Source organism: Mobula hypostoma, chromosome 31, assembly GCF_963921235.1.
Source record: "Mobula hypostoma chromosome 31, sMobHyp1.1, whole genome shotgun sequence".
NCBI classification, from domain to species: domain Eukaryota; kingdom Metazoa; phylum Chordata; class Chondrichthyes; order Myliobatiformes; family Myliobatidae; genus Mobula; species Mobula hypostoma.
In genome coordinates this window covers 7,017,210-7,044,704 of record NC_086127.1, presented here as the reverse complement: position 1 = coordinate 7,044,704, position 27,495 = coordinate 7,017,210, and the positions used below count along the sequence as shown (strand labels likewise).

General features: G+C 46.5%; 1 protein-coding gene across 4 annotated transcripts in view; it reads left to right on the top strand.

Annotated features, from left to right (window-relative positions):
• The window catches only part of LOC134339991 (NACHT, LRR and PYD domains-containing protein 3-like), a 53,704-nt gene that overhangs the window by 17,713 nt on the left and 8,496 nt on the right, over positions 1-27,495 (top strand). For all 4 annotated transcript variants that reach the window (XM_063036830.1, XM_063036833.1, XM_063036831.1 and 1 more), the window contains 4 exons: positions 8,906-8,998; positions 9,956-10,122; positions 11,042-11,213; positions 20,997-21,062. In XM_063036830.1, coding sequence (XP_062892900.1) covers positions 8,906-8,998; positions 9,956-10,122; positions 11,042-11,213; positions 20,997-21,062 — 498 coding nt within the window. The remainder of the gene's footprint in view (positions 1-8,905; positions 8,999-9,955; positions 10,123-11,041; positions 11,214-20,996; positions 21,063-27,495) is intronic.

Here is a 27,495-nt window from a genome sequence, read left to right as displayed (position 1 = left end):
AGGCCTCAAAATATTGTAAAGCCAGAATAAGTCCCAGCAATTCCTTTTCAACAGTTGAATAATTTTTCTGGTGTTAATTAAAGTTCTTTGAGAAATAAGCTACTGGATGTTCAATGTCATCCACTCCCTTCTGTAACAGTACTGCCCCAGCAGCTTCGTAACTAGCGCCTGTTGTTATAGAAAATGGCTTTGTAAAATCAAGGGCTTTGAGCACAGGATGATAACACGGGAAAGTTTCCAGACATTCAAATGCCTCCCGGCAAAGGTCATTCCATGCAAACCCTTCACTCTTCCCTAGAGGCTTTGTTAGGGGGAGAGTGATGTCAGCAAACTTCTTACACAATTTTCTAGAATACCCAACCAAAAGCTCAAAGCTTCTCAAAGCTTTCTTGCTGGTTGGAACAGGAACTTCAGCAATCGCTTGAACCTTGGCCTGTACAGAAGCCAGCTGGACTTGGCCCACCACATAACCCAGATATGTAACTGTGGCATGGCCAAATTCACTTTTAGCGAGGTTCACAGTAAGATTGGCCTTGGAAAGTCTGTCAAACCGTTTCTCTGCTGCTGCAATATGCTCTTCCCACGTGTCATTCCAGACCACTAGCTCATTGATATGAACTCCTGTGCTTTCTAACCCTCCAATCACAGAATTGATTATTCTTTGAAATGTTTCTAGAGCATTCTTCATCCCAAAGTGTAAAAATCTTGTATTCATACAGTCTAGACTGTGTCACAAATGTTGATATCTCCTTAACCCTCTCTTTTACAGGAACACCCCGGTATCCTTTTAACAAGTCATTCTTAATCATGTATTTAGCCTTCCCCACTCTATCAATACAGTCATCCATTCTCTTTCCTTGTTCTTTCTTGTTTCTAATTCCTTGTTCAACCATTTTACTTTTCTCAAAGTTCAGTCTGTGAAGATGCCATTTCATAAGCTGGGCGAAATTCATAATGACGTCATTCACTGCACCTGTGCACCATTTCAAAACACCAGTTAGTCCTTTTACTTGTCTTTTCGGCTTTGGGTCCAACTGATGAACCTTATCAGTAATATTTTTCAAAACAATAGAATTCTGACATCTTGGTGAGTCGAGCTTCAGTAGGAAAACATGTTTTTCCATTCCATTATCAGATTTCATGATTCCATTTTGTACTTCAATAATTCTCCCAGCTGCAATTCTAGTAAACAAGTGTCTTATTTTGACTAGACCATTTTATAAACTTTCCTTAGAAAAGTCATAAAGCTGACTACATCCCTTCCAAAGTTCTCTGAGTCGGGTCAAAGGTCCTTTTGGCCTGTAACTGAACACAGGTTCCAACAAGTTACCCTTCACTGCCTTCTGAACCGAATCTCCACCAATAAATAAAAGGAGGGGAAACCCTCATCCCAATTTTTCCCATTTCGCACACAATGATGTCCACCCAAAGGCATACTCTACGCCATGTTTAAAATTTCAGCCCTGTAACCTTTCAAAACCACCACGTGACGTGCAGGCACAGTGGCTGGTCTCCACTTCCTCAACAACATCCCATCTTTAAGGTAACATCCCACTGACTGTCTCTGAACCTCCTCTCCTGTGAGGGCCATCTCACTTAAAGCCACCATTCCAGAATCTCCCTTCTGTTCCTCAATACATTCCTTTCTCAACAAAGACAAACCTTTCTTATACACCTTACCCTTATCAGTTGTACTACCCTCTAAGTCCTGCTGAAATCTGGAAGGTAGAAAAGTCTCTGACAAATCATAATTTAAACCTCTGGTCTTGCTATAGGCCCCAACAGCAGCTTTGCTCATTAGCTGAATTGCTGAAACACTCTTCTCTTGGAAAACTGTCAACGTGCCTCCATTGTTTACCAAATTCTGCATCATCATCATGTTGATGAGAATATGAAGGAGTCTAAAGAATCTCTTTATCAACTTTCTCCGACCTTCACTACGCTTGCTTCCATCACAGTACACTGTATAACAAGTCACAAGTCACCGATTCTGACTTTAACCAGGGGGACCGGTCTTCTGTGGTGGAGCTATCACCTAGGCGAGGGTGGACACATAGACAACTACCCAGCAGTCAACCCCTTCTCCTCAAACTGGAATAGCAACTTGGATCGATCCACCTGATCGATCCTCCAAAACCCACTTACTCTACGGGCACAACAATGCTCATTCAGTGTCCAGATCATGTGTACAATCTGAGCTCCTATTTATCTCACCAGACTGAGCATCACCTGTCATTCAAAGAGTCCCTTCTTCCTTTGTCTGTAAAGGAGTACAAGCAGGCAACAAGTCCTTGAAATTAATCTACCTTTGGTCACCATAGCAACCTTCGAGCTGCATGGTGCTGTCTCAAACTCCAAACTCAGTGGAAATCCAAAGTTACTTCCAATGCCTTAAAGTGACAGTCCACTGTTAATCTTCGTCTCTCTCTCCGTTCCAAAAAAACCATCAATGATGAGTGTCTCTCTCTGTCTCTCTTCAAACAGTTAATAGGGGCACTCCAGGATCCCCTCACATTATAAACAGGCTGACCCTGAAAACACTGTACTCGAGGCAATGGGAGCAGAGTTAAATCTGGAGAAAGCCAATGTTTAGTGTTCAGAAGAAAAGGTTAATCCAAATGCATATTACTTCATCAGAGTTCACAGTGCCCTTCCAAGCTTGCTTCCAGAGTTTACTGTGCGATAAACCCACAGCGGTCTCTGTCCTGAGCTGTCGCTGGGGTTTATAGTCTGACAATAAACTGCTCCCAAAGTAAAGAATAAATCAATGCGATAACAGAAACAGAACTGAACCAGGATGTGGGTCGCGGTTTCTCCCCGGCGCAAAAACAATTGAGAAGATGTACTGTATGTAATCTTTGTCAACGTGCGCTGAAGTACAATATTAAACCTGATTTGACCGAACGAGTTTCTTTGTTGTTCAGTTGAAGGGCTGGGGAGCAATGTGTGGAATTACAGAATGATTAGCGTGAGGGTGTTATCAACTGACCATTGCTCAGGGGGTGTTCACTTGCTGCTCGGGCCCATAGAATCCAGGTGTTTGGGTTCGCTGGAAACGGAATCAGGGGCTCAGCACAAACTAAGGGCAGAGACTGTCTTGGGAGGACAACGTTGTACTTTTTTAATGCACACGGTTATAACTATAACGATAGTGTTTTTGATGCAATATTGTCTTTCACGTTGTGCGACTTTACGGATCTATATGGTCTTCCGTTTTGTATATGTATTTTTTGGAAAAGACGGGACAAATCCTGCACTGATATTTAGAACTTACTGAAATAAATTTCACTGACGGACAAAACATCGAAATCTACACTCAGTGGGCACTTTATTGTGTACCTCCTGTACCTGATAATGTGGACACTTCGTGTGTATCTTCGGGTCTCCTGCTGCTGTAGCCCGTCAACTTCAATGTTCGACATGTTACACATTGTGTGGTGCTCTTCTTCACACTCCTGTTGTAACGCGTGATTATTCGAGTTACTATCGCTTTCCTGTCAGATTCAGTCAGTCTGGCCTTTCTCCTCCGATTTCCCGCCGAGACAAAGGATCATCGGGTTCCAGTTCTGTCGGTGGATGCGGGGGAGTGTTAGTTACACAACTGGGAATAGCCGAGGCACTGCAGCCTATTACAGACAGCAAAGAGTACTGGAAGTTGTTGGTGCTTGAATTATAATCCTGTGATAGAGCTCCAGGAATACGGAACTGGCAGTGTTTGAGCTTCGGCCCATGTTTGTGCAATGAAGCGGAGGGTTGGATATTCGTTGGAGGGAAATCACCGACTACGCCACCCAGCAAGGCGATCACTGAGGTCCTAGTTCAGTTGCGATCATAGAAAAGGACCGAAGAGAATTAGTGATTCGATATACCAACAGCATATTCTGACAAATAACAGACCTTGTGAATTTAATGTTAGGAGTTTTTCCATCGCTCTCTAACGAGGTGTATTTGCAAAATAAATGTAATGCCATGCAAATTCACCAGCGGGAACTGGTCGTATGATTGCTTCCAGTAAGTGAGAGAAGTAAATTGAAGGAGACGGCGTTCTCATCTTGCAGCCGGCTTCGACCGGTAGTTATATCTGAGAGATGGTAATTTCGGTACAGTTCGAAACCGATTCGCCCATTTCGGCAATTGTCCAACTGCACAACTTGTGGGGATGGCTTTCCAAACAGGGTGACGTTAAAATTAGGGCATACCCAGGCACAGTTATTCTCGAGAAAGGGGTTGTCCAGTGTTCAAAAGAAACGATTATTCCAAATGAATACGTTTTCATAAGAGTTGACAGTACCCTTCGTTTTGCTGTGTTTGTCCAATACACCCACAGCGAAGTTTGTCCTCAGCTGGCGCTGGGGATTAGGGCTTGGCAATAAAATGGACTCCAGGTAAGGAATAAGGCAAATCGAGGTAACCAACATAACCGAGGGAGGGATTAATAATGATCGTTCAAGAAGCAGTTGATACTGGAATTTTTTTTTTTCCGGGGGAGGAGTAAGTTGCAACTGTCACTCCACATATCAAGCAGGGAGAGAGGCAGAAAGAATGAGAGAAGATCTTATAGAAACATATAAAATTATGAAAGGGATAGATACGATACAGGCAGGAAAATTGTTTCCACTAGTAGGTGAGACGAGAACTAGGGGACTTTGCCTCAAGATTCGGAGGAGTAGATTTAGGCCGCAGATGAAGAGGAACTGCTTTTCCCAGAGAGTGGTGAATCTGTGGAATTCTCTGCCCGATGAAGTAGTGGTGGCGACCTCACAAATATATTTAAGACATGTTTGGATCGGTTTTTGCACAGTAGAGGAATTAAGGGTTATGGGGGAAAGGCAGGTAGATGGAGATGGGTGGATGGTCAGATCAGCCATGACCTTATTGAATGACGGAGCAGGCTCATCGGGCCAGATGGCCGACTCCTGCTCCTATTTCTAATGTTCTCATAATTATTTGAAGAAATAGCAAGCAGGATAGACAAATGAGAATCAGCCGATGTTGTCAGGATTACTTGGATTTTCAGAAGCCCTTTGACAAGGTGCCACACATAAGTCTGCTTAACAAGTTAAGAGTCCATGGTATTGCATGAACAATCCTAGCATGATAGGGGGCTTTTCTGGTCGGGTGGCGGAACTGATGGCTTTGGCGCTAGGTTTGCGTACAATACTGAGACAGGTGGAGTGGCAGATTGTTCGGAGGAGGTACGGAAGCTACAGAATGACGGACAGATTTGGAGAATGGGCGAAGAAGTGGCAGATCGAATACAATGTCCAGAGTGTGTATAGTCGTGCAAATTGGTAGAAGACATAAAAACGTAGACTTTTCTAAATGGAAATAAAATTTACAAATATAAGGTAGAAAGTGACTTGGGAGTCCCTCGGCAGGATTCCGTGAAGTTTAACTCACAAGTTGTCTGTGGTGAGCAGCGCAAATACGATGTTAGCGTTGATTTCGTGACGGCTAGAATATAAATTTCATTGGATGCAGTTAAGGCAGAGTTTGCCAAATTCTTGATTAGTCAGGGTATAATGGCATAGTGGCAGACGACAGAAGATGAGGCTGAGCGGGAAAATACAACAAACATGATGCAATGGAGAAGTAGACACGATGGGCCAAATGGCCAAATTCTGCTCAGGTATCGTATGTTCTTATGGGTGTTGCGAAACATGCTAATTAGAGTAAAGTCCAGGCTCAGGGTGTGTTCACTTACTGTGTGGATCCACAAAATTCAGCAGCGCGGGTTCGCTTGGAACGGAATCAGAAGGTCAGCACACGGTAAATTTAGAGTCTGTACTCGGTCGGCAATGTTATGGTGCTTCAACACGAACACTTGTCACGGCAGTATTTCCAGGGATTCCATCAGTTCAATATTGTCTTTAAATTGTGCGGCTTTGCCGATCTGTATACTCTTTTTGTATGTTCTGCTTTAACAACGACGGTGGCGTCTTCCGGCAGTAATATTTAAAAGAAAACTTCCTGACAAATATCTCACTGGCGGTCCATAAACATTTGAAGTCTGCACTTCGTGGGGACTTGTTTGTGTACCTCCTGTGGCTACTAAGAGTGCGCACGTTCACGGTCACCTGCTGTTGAAGCCAGACCACCCCAATGTTCGTCATGTTACGCGTTCAGTGACGCTTTTCTGCACAGGACTGAAAGAGAACCCAGGTGCTGCAACTGTACTGACGTCTTCTCTTCCTGGCAGATTGAATCAGTCTGGGCTTTCTCCTCCAATCTCTCTCATTAACAAGGCCTTTTAGCCCACACAACGGCCGCTCAACCGTTGCTTTTTTTTTCCCCTTCCCGCCATTCTCCTTAAACTGAGATTGTAAACTGTGAAGCTGCCAAGTCATCTGTTTTCTTGCGGTACTCAGACTGTACCGTCTGTCACCAACAACTATTCCACGTCCAAAGTCACTGAGATCACATTGCTTCCCCATTCTGATGCTTGTGTCTCAGAACATGCCAGTACTGACGGACAGGACACGGAGGGATCCGCTGATAAAGATGTGAGTTCAGGTTATGATTATCACCAGGAGATGAGGCTTATCCGGGTTGTGAAATCTGCAGAACCCACAGCGCAGCTTTGCTGGGACGGTCTGGTAACAGAATCTGTGGCCGCCGTGCAAGATTTGAACCAGCAGATACTGAAAAATAAACATCAAAAAAGGCAGCTAGATACTTTATGAACACTTAAATGAGACTAAAGACTTAACAGTTGAGCTGTAACGAACCACTATTCAAGGAATTATTAATTCCTTCCAGCTACTTGGATCATCTTTCTGAGCAAGTCCTGCGGGAACCTGGTGCAGCTGGAAGTGTCAGTTGAAATGCCGCGCTTGCAATCCGTTTCTGAATAACGAGCAAATGCTGGGGAAGTGGGAGCTTCCGGAAGCCCTAAAAGTGGAACCCAATGGCTAGTACTTCCAGCAGCAGAAGTCAGACCCTACCACACTCATCCTGCACCGAGGGAACTGAGGCTTCTCTTTATTCCTCCGCAAGCGGGATTGACACTCTCTGCCCATCCTTGACTACATTTCAGTAGCTATGTACGGGGCGTCATTAGGGGAAATGTCCAGGTTGCAGATTAAAGTGAGGTGGAACTATAAGGAAGTGATGCTTCTGTTATACAGACTGTTAGTGAGAACTTTTGTGGATCACAGTCTGCAGTGTAGCTTTTCCTCTCTCAGAACAAGAGCGGGTTGGTGAGAGTTCAGATACGGTTTAGCAGAGAAATGACTGGACAGTGTAAGCTCTCCTGAGGCGAAAGGTCTGTGATCTTAACATGTTTTCACAGATTTAGAATAATTTAATTTGACCTGAGTTAATACAATGCTATCAGATGAATAAGGGGAAACCTGGTTGCATACTCTACAGAATGTTCTAATATTTGATTGTATCCGCTGTAGTTTGGTACAATGAGTGGGAACTTAGATGAAAGATAGAATACCCAGGGCGGTAGCTTCCTGTAACTGCAAGCACGGCTGTGGACAGAGTGCTTCCTGTTGAGGGAGGAAGTTGAAGACAGATAAGATTTCTCCTCTCTCGCTTGGGTCTGGTATGTCATTGGAATTGCTGTCCTCAACATCGGGGGAAGCAGACTCTTTCAATGTATTTTGCAGTCCTGCAGTGTAATGATCCCTGATGCACAAGTGATTGAGATGTTACAGCAAAGGGGCTGAGATCACAGAGAGATTTGCGTTGGTCACAGTGAATGCGGGATGTGAATGTTACTAACTCTACCATCCGCATCCACTGGCTGATAAAAACCGAGCCAGTGAAGTTAGTGTTAAAGATCTTTTCGTCGCTCAGTATGGAGAAACAAGTGACGTATCTGAAAAGTGACTGGGATAGCGGGGAAACGCACCAACTGGTTATAAATTTAAAGGTGCTGGTGAACGCAGCAGGCCAGGCAGCATCTCTAGGAAGAGGTACAGTCGACGTTTCGGGCCGAGACCCTTCGTCAGGACTAACTGAAGGAAGAGCTAGTAAAAGATTTGAAAGTGGGAGGGGAAGGGGGAGATCCAAAATGATAGGAGAAGACAGGAGGGAGAGGGATGGAGCCAAGAGCTGGACAGTTGATTGGCAAAAGGGTTATGAGAGGATCATGGGACAGGAGGCCCAGGGAGAAGGAAAAGTGAGAGGGGGGAAAAGCCCAGAGGATGGGCAAGAGGTATAGTCAGAGGGACAGAGGGAGGAAAAGGAGAGTGAGAAAAAGAATGTGTGTATATAAATAAATAACGGATGGTGTACGAGGGGGAGGTGGGGCATTAGCGGAAGTTTGAGAAGTCAGTGTTTATGCCAACAGGTTGGAGGCTACCCAGACGGAATATAAGGTGTTGTTCCTCCAACCTGAGTGTGGCTTCATCTTTACAGTAGAGGAGGCCGTGGATAGACATACCAGAATGGGAATGGGATGTGTAATTAAAATGTGTGGCCACTGGGAGATCCTGCTGTCCGCCAGAGAAAGATGTGATTGAGAAATGTGCACAATTCAGCGATGAGAGGAATAGATGTCTCATGGCCAGTAGAAGTTTGTGAGCTCACGCTGCTGTAAGTGGCCATTATAAACATAGCGCCACCTAGTGGTGGGAGGGCAAAAGCAGTTCGTGCTGTCTGCTCAGGACTTCCAATCTGCATTGACTCACAACCCTGTAAGACACCCCACTCCCGATGTAGGCGGCAGAACTGATTCTTAAAACAGGATTACCTGGAATACTGCGGGCAGATCACCCAGTAATCCGGCCACGGAATATTGTGTGACCGGGTGTGTGCAGGTGGATCAGGCCTTATGATGACTTAACTTGACAGGACCAAGTTGTTTGGTAGTGTGTGGATCAGTACACAGAACAACTTCTTCCTTTATACCTTACTTAATGCCTGACCTTCCTGTTGATTTTGCTTCTTACAGAGAACCGGAATCTGTCAACACCTGCCTTCACAATGGCTGAAGGAACCGATCAGGGACGAGATCCAGTGGCGTCAATATCAGGAAAATACCCGGGTATGTTGCATTTAATTCCCTTGTTAAAATCGCTATTTTGAATAGCTCGGGTCCTTCATTAATTCCGCGGGAACCATTCGTCACTCCCTGTCATTTGAATAACAATCCATTTATGCCTACTCGATGTAATTCGACCAACCAACTCGTGCCCACATCATTACTTTAGGTTTGCCTAATAATCTCACTGCAAGTCTTACTGAAAATCTAAATGGTCTGTGTTCGCTGGTGTCGCCTTATCTATTCTGCTTGTTGCATCCTCAATAGCATTCCAGTGGGCTCGGTCAGTGTGATTTCCCTTTTACAAGACATTGTTGAATGTGTTAGGCCCTTTGAATTTTCTCCTGATACAGCTTCTACAGTGGTCGAGAATTGCTCACAGCACTGATCTCAGACTCACCAGAGTGCTGTTCCTAATTTTCGCTCTAACTTCTTCTGTCAGAGACTTGTGTAATGTTAATTGCCTCAAACCATTCAATCTGTCTCAGTCTGTCCCTGCTCTCGGGTGCTTTTTACAGCACCATGGGTCATTGGATGCAAATTGTTGCAGGAGGCAAATGTAGTTGGAAGTAATGAGAACTGAAAGATGCCAAAGTCGATCCAAGGTGGATCTGCACGCAATATTCCAAACTATACCTCCCGAACAATACATACCACTCAGATTTCTATAGGTAACTAGATCTATAAAGTAATATACCAAGGCTGTGTTTAAACTATCTCCACATGACGTCGTTTACAATTAATTAAATTCTTTGGAGTTGGATCTATATTGCTCAGTGCCATGTCCTTCTCTGTTTAAGTGTCCTCTGATTTGTCCTTCTAAATCGTAACACCTGTGCGCGTCTACTTCGGACCTGTTTGATGAGCTGGCGCAAAGTCCAGAGGTTCCAGAGAGAAATCTGTTGCCCAGTAGGTGTCACTACAGATAATGTCCCGAGTTCCCTCCGTTTTGCTTCGCAGGTGCGAGCTCGGTGATCACCGAACTCCTGGCAAACTGGGACGATCTCAAGCTTCTGCAATTGACTAACTTCTACCGGGACAGGCTGGAGCAGGCGATAGAAGGGGGGATATACGGGCTGAGCCTGGCGTTAACCTTCGAGAATCAGTTCAGTGGAGAGGAACATCGGGTAAGTGGGACGGGGAGAGGGTTTGAATTTTTGATCATAACTGTACTGAGGGGCGTTGCCGCTCTGAGCCATCGGATAAAAAATCAGATAAACGAACAACTGTGAAATAAATACTGTACACACAATCACAACACTGTGAACGTAAACCATCGATAGAAGCGGTGAAAAAACCCCGCGGACTGGTGCGTGACTGCTCAATGTTCAGAGCAGAGAGAGGGGAAAGCTATCCGTTGTAAGGTCTACAAAGAAGGAGTTTAAAAGTAAACTGGAAGGAGTTCCGGTTTAGGACTATCAGGAATCATGGCAGCAGGAGGTCAGTGAGAACCAGGGCATCCCCTCTGGGTGTGACAGGAGCTCGAGTGGTTTCTATTCTGGCAGGAGGTGATTGTGTTCTAATCTGCAAATACAAACAGTATGAATCGGGGAATACTGCCCTGTCGTAATGCTGTGACACATTCACTGAATAAACCTCCACTAGACAAGGCAAAGGAAAGGCATCAGGTGTCAGCTGGTAAAAAGCTGTCATGTTGGACACTGTCGGACTGCGAAAATTAATCACATCATATTTCCTGCAACTGCTCTGAGACGGATGGCTCTGTTATAAAACTCTTCTTGATTTCCTTATTCATCTGTGATCTATAATTTATAATTTCTGCTTGACACTCAAATCTGGTGAGCAACAATTTATAGATTTGGAGCCACCTCATCAAAGCAGTCACAGATCAACCAGGAGCTCATTGACTGGTCGACAACGATTGGGGTGAATGTCCCTTCGTGTCCTCTGCACGCAGAATGTACGGTTCATGTCCAGACAAGATCAGCACCCGTCTGGGTGGTTGCTCGGTGTGATCCCGTCACAGAGCGCATCATTCTGTGTGAATCTGTCAATCCCCAATATGTTCATTGTTACTCTTCACAGAAAATCTCTGATCTCGCTGATAAGGGAGAGCGGGCGGACAGTTCTAAACTCCTCTTGAGCCTCGTGATGGAGAAAGGATCCCGCGCCCGGAGGGTGATGTGGGAAACGTTCGTGAAAATCCGGAATGGCGTCCCAAAGGTGGACAAAATACTAAAAGAAATACAGGAGCATGGTGAGATAAATCGGAGATTAATCAAATTTTGGATTCAAACACGACACACTTCATATTTTTACACATTTGATTTCCACAAATTGTTCAGACTTAAACAACACTCACAAAATGCTGACGGAACTCAACAGGCCAGGCAGCATCTAATGCAAAAATTACATTCGATGTTTCGGGCTGAAACACTCCGGCAGGTCTGGTGACAGAAGAAGATGAGGGGTAGATTTCAAACCACAAACAGGGAAAAAATAAGATCTGCACATGTTGGAAATCCGAGCAACACACACAAAATGTTGGAAGAACTCAGCAGGCCAAATAGCATCTACTGAAAAAAAAGTACGCTCGACATTTTGGGCCGAAACCTTTCGCAGCATTGGAGAAAAAGCAAGGCTGAGGAGTAGATTTGAAAGGTGGGGGGAGGGGATAGACAACCACAAAGAGGTACGTGAAGCCTGGGAGTGGAGGGATGAAGTAATGAGCTGGGAAATCGTTTGGTGAGATGAAGTGAGAGAGCGAAAAGCTGTTGGGAAATGGGGAGGGAGGGCGTTATTCATCATGACAGTAAAAGGAAGCTAACATACTCACATGTGGTGTCGCCTCACCCGGAGTGTCTGTTTAGGATCCTGGATGTTGTTGAGGGAGGAGGTGTAGCGGCAGGTGCAACACTTGTTCCTCTTGCAAGTTTAGGAGCCAGGAGAGATCAGCAGGGAGCAACGAATGGACGAGGGAGCCGTGTAGGGACCGATCCCTGTGGAAAGCGGAAAGTTGGGGGGTGGGGTGGAGGGAAACGTGTGCCGTTGGAGGAGGTGGAAGTTTCGGAGAATTATGTGCTGGACGCGCAGGCTGGTGGTGTGGTAGGTGAGGAAAAAAGGAACCCTATCGCTACCTAAATCCGTGACACGTCACACGCTCTTGCTCTTTTCAAAGATATCAAGTTCCCTGGACCTCATCGTCTCATTTTTACTATGTGTATCCAATCCCTACACACCTCCAGTCCCACCAGGAAGGCCTCAACACGCTTTGCTCTTTTTTTTTTCTGGACACCGGACCTAAACAGTTCCCCGCCATCACCACTCACCTCCGCCTTGCGGAATTTGTTCTCACCCTCAATGATTTCTCCTTTGGTTCCTCCCACATCCTTCAGACAAATAGGGCAGCCATGGGCAGTCCCATGGGTCCCAGCTCTGCCTGTTTGTTTGTCGGCAACGTGGGACTGTCTATGTTCCAATCCCACACTGGTGATCGTTCCACACGTTCCCTGCCCTGCATCGACGACTGCACTGGCGCTGCCTCCTGCACCCGTGCTGAACACGTCGATTTCATGCACTTTGCCTCCAACTTCCTCCCTGTCCTCAAATTCACCTGGTCTATTTCCGACACCTCCCTTTCATTTCTCGACCTCACTGTCTCTATGTCCGGAGACAGCTTATCCACCGATGTCTATCATAAACCCACGAGCTCTCACAGCTACCTGGACTACACCTGGTCCCACCCTGCCACTAGTAAAAACGCCATCCCTTTCTCTCATTTCCTCCGTCTCCGCCACATCTGCTTCCAGGATGAGGCTTTTCTTTCTAAAACAAAGGAGATGTCCTCCTTTTTCACAAAAAGGGGATTCCCTTCCTCCACCATCAACGTTTCCCTCAGCCGCATCTCTTTCATTTCACACACGCCTGCTCTTACCCCGCCCTCCCGCCACCCTACCAGGGATAGTGTTACTCTTGTCTTCACATACCACCCCACCAGCTTCGGCATCCAGCACATAATTCTCCGAAACTTCCGACATCTTCAACGGGATCCCACCACCAAGCACCTTTCCATCGCCCCCCTCTATCTGCTTACCACAGGGATCGTTCCCACGCGACTCCCTTATTCATTCGTCCCTCTCCACTGATCCCCGTCCTGCCGCATCCTTGCAAGCGGAACAAGTGCTACACCTGCCCCTACACCTCCTTCCTCACTACCATACAGCGCCCGAAACAGTCCTTGCAGGTCAGCCGACACTTCGCCTGTGAGTCTGTTGGCCATTTACTGTGCTCTGTGCTCGTGGTATGACCTCCTGTACATCGGTGAGACCCGGCGCAGATTGGGGATGTTTAACCGACCATCGACGTTCAGTCCGCCAAGAACAATCAGGATTCCCCGGTATCAGCCCATTTTCATTCCACTTCCCATTCCCATTCTGATATATCCATCTATGGCCTCCTACACTGTTATACAACGTATAACCATATAACAATTATAGCACGGAAACAGGCCATCTTTGCCCTTCTAGTCCGTGCCGAACGCTTACTCTCACCTAGTCCCACCGGCCTGCACTCGGCCCATAACCCTCCATTCCTTTCCTGTCCATATAGCTGTGCAATATAACTTCAAACGACAACATCGAACCTGCCTCAGCCACTTCTGCTGGAAGCTCGTTCCACACAGCTACCACTCTCTGAGTAAAGAAGTTCCCCCTCATGTTACCCCTAAACTTTTGTCCTTTAACTCTCAACTCATGTCCTCTTGTTTGAATCTCCCCCACTCTCAATGGAAAAAGCCCATCCACGTCAACTATCTATCCCCCTCATAATTTTAAATATCTCTATCAAGTACCCCTTCAACGTTCTACGCTCCAGAGAAAAAAGACCTAACTAATTCAACCTTTCTCTGTAATTTAGGCCATGAAACCCACGCAACATTTTAGTAAATCTCCTCTGTACTCTTTCAATTTTTTTGACATCCTTCCTATAATTCGGTGACCAGAACTGTACAAAATACTCCAAGGAACTCTCGCAATGCGCTGCAGGAACTCAGCAGGTCAGTCAGCATCAGTTGAAAAGATTAGTCGACGTTTCGGGCCGAAACCCTTCGTTAGGACTGAATGAAGAACTTTGGGGAGTGTTTGAAGAATGCTGGTAGTTGTAAAAAACAGTAACTTGAAAGACAAAGGGGTGGGGGAGGGGAAGCAGGGAGGTGATTGGTAGGAGAACAATGCACAGTAGTAGAAGGAGGCGGAATTATGAGGGAGATGATGTGAAATAGGGATAGAGGAAGGGAGGGGGAGGGAATTACCGGAAGTTGGAGAATTCTATGTTCATACCAAGGGGCTGGAGACTAGCTAGACGGTGTTGCTGCTCCAACCTGAGTTTAGCCTCATCATGGCAGTAGAGGAGGCCATGTATGGACATATCCGAATGGGAATGGTAAGCAGAGTTGAAGTGGGTGGCTACCGGGAGATCCCGTCTGTTGTGGCGGACGGAGTGGGGGTGCTCGAAGTGAGGTGACTATACTATACCTCTTCCTACCCCGCCACATGCAAAAATGCCATTCCCTATTCCCAGTTCCTCCGTCTCTGCCGCATCTGCTCCCAGGATCAGGCTTTCCGTTCCAGGACAGCTCAGATGTCCTCTTTCTTTAAGAATCGTCGTTTCCCTTCTACAGTGATCAATGATGCCGTCACCCGCATCTCCTCCATTTCCCGCACTTCGACCCTCACCCCATCTTCCCGCCACCACAACAGGGACAGAAGTCCCCTTGTCCTCTCCTACCACCCCACCAGCCTCCGGATCCAGCACATTATCCTCCGCAACTTCCGCCACCTTCAACGGACCCCACCACTAAACACATCTTTCCCTCTCCACCCCTATCTGCTCTCAACAGGGATCGATCCCTCCACGACTCACTTATCCGCACGTCCATCCCCACGGATCTCCCATCCGGCACTTATCCCTGTAAGCGCAAGTGCTACACCTGTCCCTACACCTCCTCTCTTGCCACCATTCAAGGCCCCAAACAGTCCTTCCAGGTGAGGCAACACTTCACTTGTGAATCTGTTGGGGTCATCTATTGCATCCGGTGCTCCCGGTGCGGCCTCCTGTACATCGGTAAAACCCGACGCAGATTAGGGGACCGCTTCGTCGAGCACCTCCACTCCGTCCGCAACAACAGACAGGATCTCCCGGTAGCCACCCACTTCAACTCTGCTTCCCATTCCCATTCAGATATGTCCATACATGGCCTCCTCTACTGCCATAATGAGGCTAATCTCAGGTTGGAGGAGCAACACCTCATATACCGTCTAGGTAGTCTCCAGCCCCTTGGTATGAACATAGAATTCTCCAACTTCCGGTGATTCCCTCCCCCTCCCTTCCTCTATCCCTATTTTACATCACCTCCCTCATAGTTCCGCCTCCTTCTACTACTGCGCATTGTTCTCCTACAAATCACCTCCCTGCCTCCCCTCCCCCACCCCTTTGTCTTTCAAATTACTCCTTTTTACAACTACCAGCATTCTTCAAACACTCCCCAAAGTTCTTCCTTCAGTCCTGACGAAGGGTTTCGGCCCGAAACAACGACTAATCTTTTGAACTGAAGCTGACTGCCCTGCTGAGTTCCTCCAGCGCGTTGTGAGTGTTCCTTTGACAACAGCATCTGCATTTTCTTTTTGTGTTTACAAAATACTCCAAATTTGGCCTCACCAATGCCTAATACAATTTCAACATTACATCCCATCTTTATACTCAATGCTCTGATTTATAAAGGCCAGCATACCAAAAGCGTTCTTCCCCACCCTATCCACAGGGATTCCACCTTCAGGGAACTATGCACCATTATGCCTAGAGCACTCTGTTCTACAGCATTCTTCAATGCCCTAACATTTACCATGTATATCCTATTTAGATTAGTCCTACCAAAATGTAGCACCTCACACTTATCAGCATTAAACGCCATTTGCCATCTTTCAACCCACTCTTCTAAATGGTCTAAATCTCTCTGCAAGCTTTGAAAAACCTACTTTATTATCCACAACACCACCTATCTTAGTATCATCTGCATACTTACTAATCCAATTTACCACCCCATCATCCACTGTTGTGATGATGCCACTCTTAGATTTGAAGAACGACATCTTATATCCGTTTTGGTAGCCTTCCAACCTGATGGCATGTACATAAATTTCTCAGAATTCCGTTAATGCCCAGCAACACCCTCTCCACCCCGCTTTCTCCATAGAAACTATAGAACCATAGAAACTACAGCACAGAAACAGGCCTTTTGGCCCTTCTTGGCTGTGCCGAACCATTTTCTGCCTAGTCCCACTGACCTGCACAGGGACCATATCCCTCCATACACCTCCCATCCATGTATCTGTCCAATTTCTTCTTAAATGTTAAAAAAGAGCCCGCATTTACCACCTCGTCTGGCAGCTCATTCCATACTCCCACCACTCTCTGTGTGAAGAAGCCCCCCCAATGTTCCCTTTAAACTTTTCCCCCCCTCACCCTAAACCCATGTCCTCTGGTTTTTTCCTTCCCTTGACTCAGTGGAAAAAGCCTGCTTGCATTCACTCTATCTATACCCATCATAATTTTATATACCTCTATCAAATCTCCCCTCATTCGTCTACGCTCCAGGGAATAAAATCCTAAACTATTCAACCTTTCTCTGTAACTGAGTTTCTCAAGTCCCGGCAACATCCTTGTAAACCTTCTCTGCACTCTTTCAACCTTATTTATATCCTTCCTGTAATTTGGTGACCAAAACTGAACACAATATTCCAGATTCCGCCTCACCAATGCCTTATACAACCTCAGCATAACATTCCAGCTCTTACATTCACTACTTTGATTAATAAAGGCCAATGTCCCAAAAGCTCTCTTTACGACCCTATCTACCTGTGACGCCACTTTTAGGGAATTTTGTATCTGTATTCCCAGATCCCTCTGTTCCACTGCACTCCTCAGTGCCTTACCATTAACCTATATGTTCTACCTTGGTTTGTCCTTCCAACGTGCAATACCTCACAGTTGTCTGTATTAAACTCCATTTGCCATTTTTCAGCCCATTTTTCCAGCTGGTCCAAGTCCCTCTGCAGGCTCTGAAAACCTTCTTCACTGTCTACTACACCTCCAATCTTTGTATCATCAGCAAATTTGCAGATCCAATTTACCACATTATCATCCAGATCATTGATATAGATGACAAATAACAATGTACCCAGCACTGATCCCTGTGGCACACCACTAGTCACAGGCCTCCACTCGAAGAAGCAATTCTCTACTACCACTCTTTGGCTTCTTCCATTGAGCCAATGTCTAATCCAATTTACCACCTCTCCATGTATACCTAGCGACTGAATTTTACTAACTAACCTCCCATGCGGGACCTTATCAAAGGCCTTACTGAAGTCCATGTAGACAATATCCACTGCCTTCCCTTCATCCACTTCCCTGGTAACCTCCTCGAAAAACTCCAATAGATTGGTCAAACTTGACCTACCACGCACAAAGCCATGTTGACTCTCCCTAATTAGTCCCTGTCTATCCAAATGCTTGTAGATTCTGTCTCTTAGTACTCCCTCCAATAACTTACCTCCTACCGACGTTAAACCGACTGGCCTATAATTCCCCGGATTACTTTTCGATCCATTTTTAAACAACGGAACAACATGAACCACTCTCCAATCCTTTGGCACCTCACCTGTAGACAGCGACATTTTAAATATTTCTGCCAGGGCCCCTACAATTTCAACACTAGTCTTCTTCAAGGTCCGAGGGAACACCCTGTCAGGTCCCGGGGATTTATCCACTTTAATTTTCCTCAGGACAGCAAGGACCTCCTCCTTTTCGATCTGTACAGTTTCCATGATCTCACTACTTGTTTCCTTTAATTCCATAGACTTCATGCCAGTTTCCTTAGTAAATACAGACGCAAAAAAACTTATTTACGATCTCCCCCATTTCCTTTGGTTCCGCACATAGCCGACCACACCGATCTTCAAGAGAACCAATTTTATCCGTTACAATCCTTTTGCTCTTAATATACCTGTAAAAGCTCTTTGGATTATCCTTCACTTTGACTGCCAAGGCAACCTCATGTCTTCTTTTAGCCCTCCTGATTTCTTTCTTAAGTATTTTCTTACACTTCTTATACTCCTCAAGCACCTTATTTACGCCCTGCTTCCTATACATGTCATACAACTCCCTCTTCTTCTTTATCAGATTTGCATTATCCCTTGAGAACCAAGGTTCCTTATTCTTATTCACTTTGCCTTTAATCCTGACAGGAACATACAAATTCTGCGCTCTCAAAATTTCTCCTTTGAAGGCTTCCCACCTACCGATCACATCTTTGCCAGAGAACAACCTGTCCCAATCCACACTTTTTAGATCCTTTCTCATTTCTTCAAATTTGGCCTTCTTCCAGTTAAGAACCTCAACCCTAGGACCAGATCTATCTTTGTCCATGATCAAGTTGAAACTAATGGTGTTATGGTCACTGGAACCAAAGTGCTCCCCCACACAGACTTCTGTCACTTGTCCTAAATCGTTTCCTAACAGGAGATCCAGTATTGCATCCCCTCTAGTTGGTCCCTCTATATATTGATTTAGAAAACTTTCCTGAACACATTTTACAAACTCTAAACCATCTTGACCCCTAACAGTATGGGAGTCCCAATCAATATATGGAAAATTAAAATCCCCTACCACCACAACTTTATGTTTCCTGCAGTTGTCTGCTATCTCTCTGCAGATTTGCTCTTCCAATTCTCGTTGACTGTTGGGTGGTCTGTAATACAATCCCACTAATGTGGCCATACCTTTCCTGTTTCTCAGCTCCACCCATAAGGACTCAGTAGACAAGCCCTCTAATCGATCCTGCCTTAACACTGCTGTAATATTTTCCCTAACAAGCAATTCTACTCCCCCACCTTTCATTCCTCTGCCTCGATCACATCTGAAACATCGGAACCCTGGAATATTAAGCTGCCAGTCCTGCCCCTCCTGTAGCCAAGTTTCACTAATTGCTACAACATCATAATTCCACGTGTCAATCCACGCCCTCAACTCATCTGCCTTCCCCGCAATACTCCTAGCATTGAAATATATACACCTCAGAAGATTTTTACCACCACTCACAACCTTTCTGTTAGCGGATTTGATTGAACTTTTAATATCATTTATTTCCACACTGTCAGCTCTGGCACTCTGGTTCCCATCCCCCTGCAAATCTAGTTTAAAGCCTCCCCAACAGCACTAACAAACCTCCCTGAAAGGATATTGGTCCCCCTGTAGTTCAAGTGTAACCCGTCTCTCTTGTACAGGTCACACCTGCCCCAGAAGAGGTCCCAATTATCCTGAAATCTGAAACCCTGCCCCCTACACCAGTTCCTCAGCCACTTGTTCATCCTCCAGAGCATCCTCCTATTCCTACCCTCACTGGCACGTAGCATAGGTAGCAATCCTGAGATTACCACCCTCGAGGTCCTGCTTTTCAACTTCCTACCAAGCTCTCTATACTCACTCTCCGGGACCTCCTCACTCCTCCTTGCTATGTCATTGGTACCGATGTGCACCACGACATCTGGCTGATCACTCACCCACTTCAGAATGTCATCCAATCGATCGGACACATCCTTGACCAATTCCCATTCTCTTTTTCCTCTCCCTTCTCATATTACCAATCAACTTCTCAGCTCTTTATTTCATCCCTCCCCCTCCAGGATTCACCTATCACCTGATGGTTCTCTATCATACCCCCCCCCCCAACTTTAAAATCTACTCCTTAGTTTTTTTTTTCTTTCTCACCAGTCCTGCCGATGGTTTTTAGCCCGAAACGTCGACTGTACTTTTTTCCATAGATGCTGAATGGCCTGTCGAGTTCTTCCAGAATTTTCTGTATGTTGTTGAACAGTAGATTTAAAAGGTTGGGGGGTGGGTATAGAGAATCACAAGGTGATAGGTGAAACCGGAAGGATAAGTAAATAACTAGTTATTTGATTGGTGGAAGATATACAGTGCTGTAGAAGGGGGAGTCTGATAGTTCGGGATAACAGGGCGTTGAAGGAAGAAGGGGGGAATAGCATTCCTCTTGGCCTCACCTACAAACTCACTAGTCTCCGCGTCCGGCACATAATTCTCCGGAGCCTCCACCAATTGGATCCCACCACCAAGCACATCTTTTCCCTCGCCCTCCCCCCACTTTCTGCTTTCCCCCGCTACCCCCTTGCGTGACTGCATTGTCTATGTGTCTCTCCCCACTCTCCCTCCTGACATTCATCCTTGCAGTTGCCCCTACACCTCGTTCCTCACTACCATTCAGGGTCCAAATCAGTCCCTCCTACTGAGGCGACTCATCACCTGTGAGTTTGTCGGGATCATATACTGTGTCCGATGCTCCTGTATATCAGTGAGACCCGATATAGTTAGGGAGACTGTTTCACCGCCAGAAGAAGCGGGGTCTCCCAGTGCACACCAATCTTTACTACATTTCCCATTCCCTTTCCAATATGTTAATGTCTCTTCTACTGCCGCAATATTGCCACACTCATGTTGGAGGAACAACATTGGTGGCACGAGCATCGCTTTCTCGAACTTCCGGTAACGGCACCCCATAACCACCGCCCCACAGCCCTCCCCATCACCAGTTCCTATCCCCTTTTCCGTCTCTCGTCTTATCTCATTGTCCGCCTATTGCCCCCGCCTGGTGATCCTCTCCCTTTTCCTTTCTTCCATGGCCTTCTGTCCTCCTCTATCAAACTCTCCATTGTCCAACCCTGTATCTCATTCACCAATCTACTTCTCAGATCTTTACTTTATCCGCCCCCTCCTGTTTCTACTCCCTTGTGGTTCTCTCTCTCCTCCGCAACTTTTAAATCTACTCCTCGTGTTTTCTTTTTTTCCAGCCCTGCTGAGCACTCTCAGCGCGGAACATGGACGGTACTTTTTTTTTCCAGAGATGTTGCCTGGTATGCCGAAAATCTCCAGCATCTGCAGATTATCTCTTGTTTGTAAATCTCAACAGGTTGCGCCCCGTATGATCGATCAAGCCATACTCGGGATCTACGGGAGATTCCCAATGAGCTGAAAGGTAAGTGAAGAAACAGTTTTTTCCATCAACGGTTCATATTTGTGTGTGGCCGTTCGTTGATGGGACTCGGTGATCTGACCAGGTAAATTTTATCACTATGACACAGTACTTAGAAAGGCACATGGAAGAATGTTTGCCGGGAGGAGAGTTTTCAAACTACGTTATGAGGAACGATGCAGAGAGTTTGGGCCCTTGGGGAAAGGGGTCACACTACTCTCTTGCCTGCAACTACAGATGCCCCCATCGGGTTCAGAACAGACAAAGGAGGAGGAAAAATCTGGGAAATCCCGCACCCCCAAATTTCTAAACCTATCCGCATCTCCTTCCCCGCTGCTGAACATCCCTCATCCTATATCATTATTCTAAACACCCTCAGTTCCTTCAGATCATCATTTCTTCGCGTTGGACGTCTATTGAAGTTTCAGTCTCAGAATAACAACAGCTTCCCTTTAAATTGAAAACCAGGTACAATTTTAACTCGTCTGTCCAACCCCGAAACAGCATATGAGCCCCACTCCGTTCACATCTGCACTCGCTTAGTTCGCCCAGTCCTACAGTTATCCAATTTAATTTTCAGCTGAATAATTTTGGGACCTCCATCTGGAGACAGCGTTACTGGGGGAGAGATGGGGAGCAACGTCCACAGAAGGCGAACTTCGTGTGTTGCTAGTGTGCGATGGAACATGTGAAAGGGTAGACGATGTGAGTTAGGACAGAGACATCCAGTGTTGAGGGTCTGCGCCAATGAAGGTGGAAAGGGCTGATGAAATCTACAAAATAAATATTGTAATTAATTAAAAAGCGACCGTCTCGGTAAGAAACTCTCTACACCAGGAAGCATATTGTGTCTGCGAAAATGGAGCCTGGGGCAATGCATTGACGCACGAGTTTGTAAGGCTTCATATTCACAGAATGTTTTGGATCACTCGAAGCCACATGTAACAGAGAGGAGAGCAAAGGAAAGACAGATATTGCAAAATTTATTCATCTTGAAGCAGCCCATGTTTTATTTGATTATTCGAAAGTCTTAAACAGAAACATGAGGGATCCCGACCACAAGCCTGTGTGAGCCTCCGTCCCAGAACAGATTCCATGTATGTTATAGGAGCAGAAATAGGGAAATCAGTAAGTTTAGAAACACCTCTCTTTCTCTGTCTCTTCCGTGTGTGTGTAATTATATATATATATATCTTCAGTCCATATTCGGACAACTTACCCCAGTTTCTCTGCTCCGTGGATGCGGTACATCCGTACAGTTTGCTTGCTAATCTGTTCTTCATGCTACTTGCCAAGGGAACAGACACGGCTTTGAAATTCCCACACCTACTTCTGATCATGAAATAGATTCTCTCCCGGATCATTGAAGAACATCTTCCCTACTGCTGTGGTATTCTCTAAGCAACTGCTTCTGCAATCCATGTTTTCCAACGCTCCCAAACTCACCCGAATACATTGAATAGACGAACACTGAGAAAGCATGTCTGTATTACTTTTCACCAGATCACTGCTGTTTTCGTCAAAACTCTAAACTCTATAAGAGGATGACATTAACACTATTGCCTGACCGCTGATAAATGGTGAAGACTAACCTGACCTTTTCAAGATTCCGTTACTCGGAGAAAACCCTTATACAGTACAGCTGATGTTTCGAAATCCGAAGACAGACCTGGCTCGGTGGGAACACGCTATGAGACACCACACACACCCGGCAGGGTCCTGATACACTGGGAGATCCCGCTCAACCCTTGCAGGGTCCTAACACACTGCGAGATGCCACACACCGCTGCCAGGGGGCAGACAGGCTGTGAGACCACAAAAAAAACCCTTGGCAGGGTCCTGACGCACTATAACCCCACACGCCCCTTACAGGGTACTGACTCTCTGCGAGGCACCCCGGGAAAGGTACTGACATACAGTCTGACCCAACATAGCCCTGGCAGGATCCGTAGAACCTGTGAGACCCCACTTTCCCCGAGCAGAATCCTTACACACTGTGAGACCCCAGAAGCTACTGGTAAGGACCTGACACACTGCTAGATACCACATTCCCATGGCTGGGTAGTGACATACTGCGAGACCCCACTCTCCACTGCTAGGGTTTACATACACTGTGAGACCCCAGAAACTACTGTTAGGGACTGTAACATTACGAAACACCAGACACTCATGTCAGGTTACAGAAACACTGCGAGACACCACACACCCCTGGAAGGGTTCGGACACACTGTGAGATTCCACACACCCCTGTCAGGATCGTGACAAACTGTGAGAGCCAACACACCTTTGGCATGGTTCCGACACACTGCGAGACCCAAAGCACCTCCAGCAGTGTACTGACACCCTCCTGGCAGGGTCTGACACAATAAGAGACACCACACACCCCTGGGAGGGTACTAACACACTGCAAGACCCCAGAAACTACTGGTATGGACCTCAACATCGCGAAACACCACACACTCATTTCAAGTTACAGACACACTGCCAGACACACACACACACCACTGGCAGGGTCCGGACGCACTGTGAGACCCAAAGCAACTCTGGCCGGGTATCGACACACACCTGGCAGGATCTAACACAATAAAAGACACCACACAACCCTGGCGGGATTCTGACACACTTTAAAACACCACACATCCCTGACTTAGTAATTACACTGCGAGATTCAACACACATCAGACAGGACACTGACACACTGCGAGACCCCACACACTCCTGTCAGTGTCCACACCGAAGACACCACACACACTTGGCAGGGTCCTGACCCGGAGATCCTAAAAACACATGACAGGTTCATGGCAGACTGTGAGATCGCACGCACTCCTGGCTTGGTCCTGATGCACTGTGAGATCCCACCCACCTCTTGAAGGGTACTGACGCACTAAGAGATACAGACAGGGTCTGACACACTATAAGACCCCACTCTACCCTGGCAGAGTTCTAATACACTGTCGGCCGCCTCACACCTATGGTGGAGTCCTACCACACTGTCAGACCTCTCACATCCCTAGCAGGTTCATGGAAACATAGAAACACAGAAAACATACAGCACAAAACAGGCCCTTCGGCCCACAAAGCTGTGCCGAACATGTCCCTACCTTAGAACAATCTAGGCTCTATTTTTCTAAGCTCCATGTAGCCATCCAGGAGTCTCTTAAAAGATCCTACTAGGCCGAACACACCTGGCAGGGTCCTGCAACACGGCGGGACCTCACACCGTGCACTAGCGGGGTACTGAAACACTGTGAGACCGCACAAACCCCTATGTTGGTCCTGATATTGTGAGATCGAACACACACCGGGCAGGGTACGACAGTGTGATATCCTATTCTGCTCCTGACAGTGTCCTGGAATACTGTGGGGCACCACACACGCCTGGCAGAGTCCTGACAAACTGTGAGATTCCACACACCCCTCGTAGGGTCTACACACACAGCAAAACCTTCAATCTCCTGTCAGGGTGCATATACTCTTCACTGTAATACCCCACACACACCTGCTAGGGTACTGACATACCGTGAGAGCGCACATATTCCTGACAACATCCTGACGCACTGTGAGGCTTCGCCCTGCCGTGGCAGTGTCCGGACACACAGTAAAACACCACATACTCCTGGCCGGATGCTATACGCACTTGGCTGGGTCATGACGCACTGAAATCCGACACACCCTTGGCAAAGTCCTGACACACGACCAAACACCACGCAACACTGGCAGTGTATTGACGCGTTGCGAGATACTACACACCACTGCCAGGGTGCTGACCCACTGTGACACGCCACTCACACCTGGCCGAGTCCTGATACGCTGTCAGACTCCACACACCCCTGGAAGGGTACTGTCATTCTGTGAGACTCCACACACCGTTGGCACTCCTGGAAGAGTCCTAACACGCTATAACACCACAAACCCTGGCAGAGGTACTGACCCTGTGAGACCCCCATACACTCCCGGGAGGTTAATGACGCGATGTGAGACCCTGCACAGCCCTGGCTGGATCCTGACCCACTGAGAACCCACAATCCCTTGGCAGGGTCCTGACACACCGTGGGACCCCACACACACACGCACACTTGGTAGGGTCCTGACCCACTTTGAGACCCCAGACCCCCTTTCCAGTGTACTGACAATCTGCAAGAGCCACACACCGCTCAAGGTGTCCTGACATAGAAACATAGAAAATAGGTGCAGGAGTAGGCCATTCGGCCCTTCGAGCCTGCACCGCCATTTATTATGATCATGGCTGATCATCCAACTCAGAACCCCGCCCCAGCCTTCCCTCCATACCCCCTGACCCCCATAGCCACAAGGGCCATATCTAACTCCCTCTTAAATATAGCCAATGAACTGGCCTCAACAGTTTCCTGTGGCAGAGAATTCCGCAGATTCACCACTCTCTGTGTGAAGAAGTTTTTCCTAATCTCAGTCCTAAAAGGCTTCCCCTCTATCCTCAAACTGTGACCCCTCCTTCTGGACTTCCCCAACATCAGGAACAATCTTCCTGCATCTAGCCTGTCCAATCCCTTTAGGATTTTATACGTTTCAATAAGATCCCCCCTCAATCTTCTAAATTCCAACGAGTACAAGCCCAGTTCATCCAGTCTTTCTTCATATGAAAGTCCTGCCATCCCAGGAATCAATCTGGTGAACCTTCTTTGTACTCCCTCTATGGCAAGGATGTCTTTCCTCAGATTAGGGGACCAAAACTGCACACAATACTCCAGGTGTGGTCTCACCAAGGCCTTGTACAACTGCAGTAGTACCTCCCTGCTCCTGTACTCGAATCCTCTTGCTATAAATGCCAGCATACCATTCGCCTTTTTCACCGCCTGCTGTACCTGCATGCCCACTTTCAATGACTGGTGTATAATGACACCCAGGTCTCGTTGCACCTCCCCTTTTCCTAATCGGCCACCATTCAGATAATAATCTGTTTTCCTATTTTTGCCACCAAAGTGGATAACTTCACATTTATCCACATTAAATTGCATCTGCCATGAATTTGCCCACTCACCCAACCTATCCAAGTCACCCTGCATCCTCTTAGCATCCTCCTCACAGCTAACACTGCCACCCAGCTTCGTGTCATCCGCAATCTTGGAGATGCTGCATTTAATTCCCTCATCCAAGTCATTAATATATATTGTAAACAACTGGGGTTCCAGCACTGAGCCTTGCGGTACCCCACTATGACACAATGTGAATCCCTTTACACACCTGACCAGGTTCCTGTCAAGGTCGTTGCACGCTGTGAAACCCTATACACACTTGGCAGGGTCCTGACACACTGTGAGTCGCACGCCCTTTTGAAAATCTGTCTTCGGGTATACTTTACCTGCAATTAACTGATCCGCACTTCATCCAGAACCTGAATGAAATTGGAATTTGCCTTTCCCGAATTCAGGACATCAATACTCCAGCCAACGCCATGCCTTTCCCTAACTAATTCGCATGGTCCTTATGTCCGGAATGCTCTGCCACTGACAATGCCCAGCGACACCATGTCCTGCAAATTAGGTTCAATGGCAGATGCAGAATAGGAAAATAAACCTTGTTGGAAAGACAGGAAGGGCTGCGTAAGTGATCGTTGTGGAATTGTTGGGGATGAGAAACTCAAGGGAAACGGTGGAAGCTGGAAATCCAAAGCAACACGCACATAATGCTGGCAGCATGTTTCAAGACCCTTCACCCAGAGTATGAAATGTTGGGTATGAAGCGTATATTTTAATGGTTAAGGTAGTTGAAAATTGAGAGTTGATCAGTACATGGACATGTAATGCTCTGTCCTGGATGAAGACTTGGGTGAGAAACGTGCAGAACTGATAGCTCTGTATTCCAAACCAATATTTCAGATTTGAGAGTGGAGGTACAACCACTGGAGAGGTTTAATCATTGATCTAGGGAATTTCTCAGCTGCCCTCAATGAGGACATACTGGAGTGTTTAACCACTGAGGCAAAATGGGGAGAGCTCAACAATAAGATAGATGCAACCGCTGAAGGGTTTTTTTTTTACTGAACATCTCCCAATAGTCGTCAGGAGATAGAGGAACTGATATTCAGGCAAATTCATGAAAGATGCATAAGCGCTGCCTGTTGTCGTAGGTAATGTTAACTCTCCCTGTGCTGATCAGGACTTAACATACTCTTTACGTCTTTTGTTAAGTTTCGGAATCTGCAATGGCAGGATGCGTTCTTGGACAAATATGTTTATTGTCCAACGAGAGTCATAATGCAGCTGACATTGGGATGTGATTCTGGCAAGGTGCTCGGGTTTCAGTGGGAGAGGTTTCGCGAACAGTGAATACAACTCAACTTCTAAGAGGGTTATGAATAAGGAAAAGTCGGCAGCTTAGGTGCTTTGTGTTTTACGAAAATTACATTGAGGAAGGCAGATTAAATGGTAGGGATTAGGTTGGAAGCAGCTGTTAATGG